Below are 9,522 nucleotides of genomic sequence, written 5' to 3' on the forward strand. Positions count from 1 at the left end.
TATTAGTTAAGAATATTTTGCTTGACCAAAGCCCACTAAGAGTTTTTTCTTATGTTTTCTTCTAGGATTATCATAGTTCTTATAATATTTAGATCTGTGGTCCATTTTGAATATGTTTTTGTTATGGTCTGTGATTCATTTTGCATTAAATTTATGATGTGAATACCCAGATTTTTTTTCTCGTGTGTGTGTGTGTGTGTGTGTTTGTGTTTTGCATGTGGATATCCAATAGACCTCTGTTTTATTCCAGTACTATTTTCTGAAAAGATTATCCTTTCATTACTGAATTGCCTGGGAACTTTGTTGAAAATCAAATGATCATATATATGTGGGTCTATTTCTAAACTCTGTATTCTGTTACATTACTGTACATGTCTATTTTTACACCTATATCACCTTGTCTTGATGAATATAGCTTTAGAGTAAGTCTTGAAATAAGATAGTGTAAGTGCTCTAACTTTGTACTTTTTTAAAAATTGTTTCGGGGCTCTCTGCTCCTCCTCGTTCGACAGACAGCCGCGAATTCTGGTGCAGTGCCAGCCGCGTCCCTGAGCCACGATGGTGAAGGTCAGAGTGAACGGATTTGGCCGTATTGGGCGCCTGGTCACCAGGGCTGCTTTTAACTCTGGCAAAGTGGATATTGTCGCCATCAATGATCCCTTCATTGACCTCAACTACATGGTCTACATGTTCCAGTATGATTCCACCCATGGCAAATTCCACGGTACAGTCAAGGCTGAGAACGGGAAGCTTGTCATCAATGGAAAGTCCATCTCCATCTTCCAGGAGCAAGATCCCGCCAACATCAAGTGGGGTGATGCTGGTGCTGAGTATGTTGTGGAGTCCACTGGGGTCTTCACCACCATGGAGAAGGCTGGGGCCCACTTGAAGGGCGGGGCCAAGAGGGTCATCATCTCTCCTCCCTCTGCCGACGCCCCCATGTTCGTGATGGGTGTGAGCCACGAGAAGTATGACAACTCCCTCAAGATTGTCAGCAATGCCTCCTGCACCACCAACTGCTTGGCTCCTCTGGCCAAGGTCATCCATGACAACTTCGGCATCGTGGAGGGACTCATGACCACCGTCCATGCCATCACTGCCACCCAGAAGACCGTGGACGGTCCCTCTGGGAAGCTGTGGTGCGACGGCCGAGGGGCTGCCCAGAACATCAACCTTGCTTCCACTGGTGCTGCTAAGGCTGTGGGCAAGGTCATCCCTGAGCTGAACGGGAAGCTCACTGGCATGGCCTTCCGTGTCCCCACCCCCAACATGTCTGTCGTGGATCTGACCTGCTGCCTGGAGAAAGCTGCCAGATATGACGACATCAAGAAGGTGGTGAAGCAGGTGTCAGAGGGCCCCCTCAAGGGCATCCTGGGGTACACTGAGGACCAGGTCGTCTCCTGCGACTTCAACAGTGACACCCACTCCTCCACCTTCGATGCCGGGGCTGGCATTGCTCTCAACGACCACTTTGTCAAGCTCATTTCCTGGTATGACAATGAATTAGGCTACAGCAACCGGGTGGTGGACCTCATGGTCCACATGGCCTCCAAGGAGTAAGAGCCCCCTGGACCACTAGCCCCAGCGAGAGCAAGAGGAAGAGAGAGGCCCTCAGCTGCTGGGGAGTCCCTGCCCCAACTTATCCGCAAAACACTGAGAATCTCCCGACCTCCACCATTTCCATCCCAGACCCCCTGAAGAAGGGGAGGGGCTTGGGGAGCCCTACCTTGTCATGTACCATCAATAAAGTATACTGTACCCCCCCAAAAAATTGTTTCGGGGCGCCTGGGTGGCTCAGCCATTAAGCGTCTGCCTTCGGCTCAGGTCATGATCCCAGGTCCTGGGATGGAGCTTCCCTGCTCAGCGGGAAGCCTGTTTCTCCCTCTCCCACTCCCCCTGCTTGTGTTCCCTCTCTCGCTGTTTCTCTCTCTGTCAAATAAATAAATAAAAGCTTTAAAAAAAATACAAAATTAAAATTGTTTCAGCTATCCTAGGTTGTTTGCATTGCCACATAAACTTTAGTATGTGTGTTGCCAAAGTGAGTGCTCCACATAAGTGTTAGAATCAGCTTATTTTTTATAAAAAAAATCTGATTAGATTTTTATTGTGATTGCGTCTGATCTATAGATCAATTGAGGGACAATTGATACGTTAACAATATTGAGTCTTCTAATCCATGAACATCATATAACTCTTTACTTATTTAGATCTTCCTTAATTTTTCTCAGTAAGGATTTCAGTATATAGATCTCATAATATTTTAGTTAATTTATCCCCAAATACTTCATGATTTTAGGATGTTACTGTAAATGGTATTGTTTAAAAATTCTGTTTCTGATTGTTCATTGCTAGGAAATATACTTACAACCTTGTATTCTACACTCTTAATAAACTCACTTTTTGGTTCTGGTAACTTTTTAATAGTTTCTTTAGTATTCTCAATATATACAATCATGTTGTATATAAATCGAGGCAGTTTTACTTACTCCTTTTCAATATGTGTGATTTTATTTCCTTTTTCTTGCATTATTTCACTGGCTAGGGCCTCCAGTACAATGCTAAACAGAAATGTGAAGAGTAGACATCCTTGTTCCCTATATTAGTAGGAAAGGCATTAAAAATTATGTTAAAGATAGGTCTTTCTCTTTGGGGGTTGAGGAAGTTCCCTTCCATTCCTAGTTTGCTAAGAATTTTTATCAAGAATGGGGTTTGAGTTTTGTCAAATGCTTTCTGCATCTATTGAGATGGTTTTTCTTTTTTAGTCTGTTATGGTGAATTCTGCTGATTGTTTTTTGAATATTAAAACAAGTTTACATTCTTGGGATAAACCCCAGTTAGTCATGATGTGTTATTCATTTTATATACTGTTAGATTCAATTTGCCAAAGATTTGTTAGGGATTTCTGCATCCATGTTCGTAAGGATATTGGTATTTAGTTTTCTTGTAATGCCTTCATCTGGTTTTGGCAACAGAATAATGCTGGCCTCATAAAATGAATTGGGAATGTCCCTGGCTCTTTTATTTCTAGAATACTTCGTGTAAAATTGGGATTATTCTTCCTCAAATATTTGGTAGCATTCACCAGTGAAGTCACCTAGGCTTGGAGTTTTCTTTGTGGGAAGGTTTTTAACCGTGAGTCCAATTTATTTGGTAGATATAAGGATATTCAGTTGATCTCTTTCTCCCAGAATGATCTCTGGTAGTTTATATTTTTCATGGAATTTGTCTGTTTCATTGAAGTTGTTGGATTTATCAGCATGAAGTTGTTGGATTTATTAGCATAAAGTTGTCTATAATGTTTCCTTTTCATCCTTCTAATGTCTGAGGATCTGTATTCGGTCCTCTTATTCCTGATATTGGTAAGTTTTGTCTTCTTTTTCTTTTCCTTGATTAGTCTGGCTAGAGTTTTATTTTGTTGATCTTTTCAAAGAGTCAGTTTATTTTCATTGATTTTCTCTATTATTTTTCTGTTTTCTATGTCATTGTTTGCTTTTTATTATTTCCTTTTTTCTATTTACTTTGGTTTACTTTGCTCTTCTTTTTATAATTTTTTAAGACAGAAGATGAGATTTTTGATTTGAGACATTTCTCCTTGTTGAATATAATCATTCATTGCTATAAATTTCCTTCTTAGCACAGCTTTAGCTGTATCCCACACATTTTGATATGTTGTGTTTTTATTTCCATTCGGTCCAAATATTTAAAAATTTCTCTTGTGATTTATTGTTTGACCCATGGATTATTTAGAAGTCTAGGGTTTAATTTCCAAATATCTAAGGATTTCTATATATTTTTCTGTTACTGATTTATAATTTATTTCTATTGTGGTTAGAGAACTATATGTCATATGAATTCAATCCTTTTAAATTTATTGAGACCTGTTTTATGATCTAGAATATGATCTATCTTGGTGACTATTTCATGTTCAGTTGAAAAAACTATGTGTTCTACTTTGGTTGGATGGAGTTTTCTTTAAATGGCACTTAGTTCAAATTGATTGATAGTGTTGTTCAAGTGTTCTATAGTCTCATTTTCTGTCTGTTTCCTCTATAAATTAATGAGAGAGGAAAATGAAAATTCCAAGTTATAATTGTGGATTTATCTATTTCTCTAAGTTCCACTAGTTTTTGCTTCAATTATTTTGAAGCTCTATTATCATATATACACACACACTTAGATTTTTTTTCATGAATTGATCCCTTTTTCATTATTGTAAAATTCTTCTTAATCTATGGTAATATTCCTTATTCCAAAGTATTTTATATCTATCAATCAAATTAGCTACTTCACATTTTTAAATGAATATTTTCTTGGTATACATCTTTTCTTTTTATTTTTTAAAAACAACTCATTTGCCTATTTAAAATATACAATTCAGTGGTTTTTTGCTTATTCACAGAATTGTGTAATTGTCACCACTATCAATTTTAGAATATATTCACCACCTCCCAAAAAGACTCTATACCTGTTGGCTATCATTCCTACTTCCCCTCTTCTGCCCTAGCCATAGGCAATCATTAATCTAACTTTCTGTCTCTATAGATTTGCCTATTTTGGACGTTATGTGGAAGTGGAATCATACAACATGTGGTCTTTTGTGTTTGGCATTGTTCACTTAACACAATATTTCCAAGCTTCATCCATGTTGTATCAAGTATCTGTACTTCAATCCGTTTTATTGCCACATAATATTCCATTGTATCATATACCACATTTTATTTATCCATCAATCAGTCAATGGACATTTGAGTTACTTGTATGAACTCAGTGGATTTGCATTGAAGGCGTAATGTTTTAGGACAGACATGGTGGGAATGGGGATAGAGTAGGTTACCAATGGGCAGTAACCCTTTCTACAATTATAAGACTTCTGTGTTCCATCCCTCTCCCCATCCCTCTTTCTCTCCCTCTCTCTGTTTTTGAGAAGGGATCCAGCCAAAGGGGTGAGTAAGTCATGGATCTGAATTTATTCATGCCCCAATCTCTCCAACTTAGTACCATGCTGCATTCCCCTCTGTGGAGACAACAGAAGAGAAGGTCTCTGAAATACCGGCCTAAATTCAACGAAACATTTTCAAATAAATAATTTCATTCAACTGAAGAATTTCCCGTAGATGAAAGAGCATGGTATGGCATCCAGGACTCTCACACCAGGCTGTCTTTTAGCTACTGCCAAAAACAAGGGAATGTTTCATTTGGAAGTTTTCCTTGTTCTTATTTTAAGGTAAAGCTTTACTCTGACTTTCAGGCTGTGGGGTTTCTAATATTATCTCAAAGTGAAATGTGGAAACCGTTGATCCTACAAGGTAGTCAACAAGGGCCAGCACAGTACTATCTGGTCGACTCTGTCCAGGGACATCAGAGTTTGATTTCTGCTCTACCTTTAGTGGTGAAGCCTCCTGCTTTCTATACAGCTAGTATCAACACAGTGAAGAGAAAGAAATTAACTTGCAGGCATGGAAAAATGAGACTCTCCAGGCGTGCTCTGAGTGGAGCTAGATTCCCACAGAGCACAACAGAGCACTGCCCAGTGGCCCATGTGATAAGCCATAGGCTGCAATTTTTCATGATGGGGAAGGAAGGAGGAAGAAAGAAAAGCTTGTGCATTCTTTTAACTGCAGTGGCTGATAAGAGATTTAAAAAAGATTTTTCAGATCTGGGTTTCACAATTCATCCTTGCGTTTACTGGCTTGTTCAGATGCTCCTGGCTCCCTATCAGGACTATAGCAATAGCTTGCAAATCAGTGCCTCTTCTTTCAGGATCGCGTTTTCCTCCAGTTCTTCTCTTGAGAATGAAAGATGTCAGTCCCTACCCCACCCTCCCTTAAGTCCTGTCTGCTGATTAGATGGAAGTGGAAAGTAAGAACTTAAAGTACCCTTCCAGCTACCCCACACATGCCCACTTGTCTCCTCACTTGCATTTAGGGGCCAAGCAAGGAACAACTCAGGGAATTGAAGGGGTAGAGGGCTGTATGGAGCCCTTCCCAAAGGCATTCCAGATTTAAATTTACAACAAAGAAAGCAATAAACAAATCTCCCTGTGGACCAAATTTGTCCCTGAGCTGCCAATTTGTCACATCTGTATCTTTCCAGGCATTTCTAATACATACATAAATATATCAATATTGTAAATATATAGATATTTAGATATACGATACACAGATGTTTTTATATAAGTAGGATTGTGATAGACATGTTGTTTTGAATCTTGCTTTTTCATGTTTACCCAGAAGCTTTAGGTGTTAGACAGACTTACAGGTAGCATCTTATAGATGCACATTTAGCTTAATTCCAGTTAAAAATATTTTTTTCCAAATAATGCGGCATTGTTCATCCTTGAACACATGTCAAGGAGTATACACATAGGATAAATCTGGCAAAATGGAATTGCTGGGTCAGTTTTGATAGCTGTTGCCAAAATGCCCTCCAAAAAAAGTTGCATCTATTTAATTCCACCAACAGTGTTCCCCTGTTTAATGTTTAACTTTTTCTTCTGTATGTGTCTCATTAGTTATTCCCATCAGAATAGCTGCCCTCATTTCACTAGTCCAGAGTGAACTACCCACAGAAAGTTTCTTTACTCTGTTTATTGAAGAACGGGAGGAACATAAATATGTTTTGCCTACGTATAAAGTTAATGGCCTGTGGTAAAGAATGTAGACTTTTAAGCAGCCTTCCATGTCGTTTGGCGTAGGAAAACACTGGGTTAGTGTGCTAGACACCTGGCATGGGTTTGGAGGAAAGAGGTGGGCCTTACTGGGCAGTGCCTGCCAAGCTGGACGACGGCCGCTGCTGCCTAGCCCTTCCTTCTTGCTCAGGGCACACATCACCAAGTCTGTGCCCAGCTGTCTCTCCTCTGCTAAGGAGGGACTGGAGCCTGGGGGATGGGAATGTGCTTTTCCCTCATGGAGTTGCCATTATCCTAGTTGGATGTCCAGGTGGGGTTGGAACCTCCTTTGAGTACAGGGCCACACCGTCATAAGCTTCACTCACCTTTCTCCCTCCTGCATACTCTCATGTCAACTTGGTGAGAGTCTCATGTTGTCCAGTGGTTAAGGCCCCATGCCTGTACCCATGGCAACAGAATGCTTGGAAGAGCGAGGAAACTTCCAAGTATTAGAGATTTGGAGAAACAGAACCTTCAGTAGTAAAAGATTTGCTGACAAATGTTTCTGTAGAAGTTAGGTGCTGTTGCTCCAGTTCTAGTGACCTTCCTCAGTCATGTGATCTCTGGGTCCCTATTCCCTGGCAGATACTTTCCCCTTCCACCTCTGGGAACGCCCTTGGATTTTGTTCACAGCTGTATTATTCATTCATCACTTGGCTTGTGATCAGCTTATGTGCTTATCTGTACCACTGGATTGGGAGCTATTGAAGATCCTAACAGTGACAACAACAGTAATAGCAGTAGCAATAATATAGTACTTCCTATGTACCAGGCACTCGTCGAAGTGCTTTACAAATATTAACTCATTTAGACCTCAGGCATCCCACACAATATTTTGGTATCCTCATCTCCAGCAACTTTTTTTTTTTAAGAGGGGTGGATGTGGCGAGGGAGAGATCATTTTTTTAAAATAATTTTATTTATTTTTTTTTAAAGCATGCAACTCTTTTTTTAAAAGATTATTTATTTATTTATTTGACACACACACACACACACACACACACACACACACACACACACACAGCACAAGCTGGGGGAGCAGCAGGCAGGCAGAGGGAGAGGGAGAAGCAGGCTCCCGCTGAGCAAGGAGCCCGATGCGGGGCTCGATCCCAAGACGCTGGATCATGACCTGAGCCGAAGGCAGCAGCCGCTTAACTGACTGAGCCACCCAGGTGCCCCTTATTTATTTATTTTTGAGAGAGAGAGAGAGAATTTTAAGCAGGCTTCACGCCCAGCGTGGAGCCTGATGGGGGGCTTGATCTCACAACCCTGAGATCATGACCTGAGCAGAAATCAAGATGCTTAACCGACTGAGCCATCCAGGCACCCCTCCAGCAACTTCTTGAGCATTCTGATGGTGACTCTTTTGATTTAGATCTCTCCTCCCCAACTTATCCAGAAGGGGTTTTGAAAAAATGTACTTATTATTGGTTTACAATACAAAAATATTCATAAATACATATAATAACAGATTATGCAGAATTGCAGCAGGATTTTTTTTTTATTTCACCTGACATCAAGGGTATTTATTTGGCCTTCTATACCATTAGTTTAGATTAGAACAGTCTGTTTCCATCCAGGAGTGTAGAATAGTTGTGTGTTTTCCCTTTTAAAAATAAACTCTGTAAGGATTAATACTTTTTAAAAAGTAGGGGCTTGAAATCATGACCCTGAGCTCAAGACCTGAGCTGAGATCACGAGTCAGATGCTTAACTGAATGAGCCACCCAGGCGCCCCAGTTCCACAAACTTTTGGATGAGTAAACACAAGTAGACATATCTGGGTTCAAATCCTGGCTCCACAACTTACCAGCTCAGCAACCTTGGGTAAGCTCCTTCATCTTTCAAAGCCTCAGTTTTCTCATTGGTAAAATGAGGAGGGATACTAGTTCTTTTTATATGTTAGAATTAAATAACATGACATATATAAGGAGTTTAGCACAGCCTGGTACATAGTGATCAGCAAATGTGTGCTTTATTCATTCTTATTATAAAATGCTGGGCTGGCACAAGGGAGTCAGAAATGAACAAGATGCTGTCCCTGTCCTCAAGGAGCTCAGTGATGTGGTGGCAGAGACAAGACAGATATGCTAGTGTCATCACAATACAGTGTGATACCAGTCAGAATGGCTAAATTAACAAGTCAGGAAACGACAGATGTTGGTGAGGATGCGGAGAAAGGGGAACCCTCCTACGCTGTTGGTGGGAGTGCAGGCTGGTGCAGCCACTCTGGAAAACAGTACAGAGGTTCCTCAAAAAGTTGAAAATAGAGCTACCCAATGACCCAGCAATTGCACTACTGGGTATTTACCCCAAAGATACAAATGTAGTGATCTGAAGGGGCACATGCACCCCAATGTTTATAGCAGCAATGTCCACAATAGGCAAACTATGGAAAGAGCCTAGATGTCCATCAACAGATGATGAATGGATAAAGAAGATGTGTGTCAATCAGAGAAAGACATGTATCATATGACCTCACTGATATGAGGAATTCTTAATCTCAGGAAACAAACAGTGTTGCTGGAGTGGTGGGGGGTGGGAGGGATGGGGTGGCTGGGGTGATAGACATTGGGGAGGGTATGTGCTATGGTGAGCACTGTGAATTGTACAAGACAGATGAATCACGGATCTGGACTTCTGAAACAAATAATGCAATATATGTTAAGAAAAAAAAAAGAAGAAGATAGCAGGAGGGGAAGAATGAAGGGGAGTAAGTCGGAGGGGGAGAGGAACCATTAGAGACGATGGACTCTGAAAAACAAACTGAGGGTTCTAGAGGGGAGGGGGGTGGGGGATGGGTTAGCCTGGTGATGGGTATTAAAGAGGGCACGTTCTACGTGGAGCACTGGGTGT

General features: G+C 40.8%; 1 protein-coding gene across 1 annotated transcript; it reads left to right on the plus strand.

Annotated features, from left to right (window-relative positions):
- The first annotated feature begins 502 nt into the window (after window positions 1-502).
- Window positions 503-1,575, plus strand: LOC112818568 (glyceraldehyde-3-phosphate dehydrogenase-like). The gene has a single exon (XM_025865686.2). It carries the CDS (start codon window positions 559-561, stop codon window positions 1,558-1,560), a length of 1,002 nt encoding a protein of 333 aa, XP_025721471.2. The 5' UTR covers window positions 503-558; the 3' UTR covers window positions 1,561-1,575.
- The last annotated feature ends 7,947 nt before the right edge of the window (window positions 1,576-9,522 follow it).

This window comes from Callorhinus ursinus, unplaced genomic scaffold (genome assembly GCF_003265705.2).
Source record: "Callorhinus ursinus isolate GAN/ISIS: 27379988/994484 unplaced genomic scaffold, GSC_fseal_2.0 scaffold12, whole genome shotgun sequence".
NCBI classification, from domain to species: Eukaryota; Metazoa; Chordata; class Mammalia; order Carnivora; family Otariidae; genus Callorhinus; species Callorhinus ursinus.

What these genes read in the sequence shown, in the direction of transcription:
- LOC112818568 (XM_025865686.2), top strand. Translation starts at nt 559, where the DNA reads ATGGTGAAGGTCAGAGTGAACGGATTTGGCCGTATTGGGCGCCTGGTC.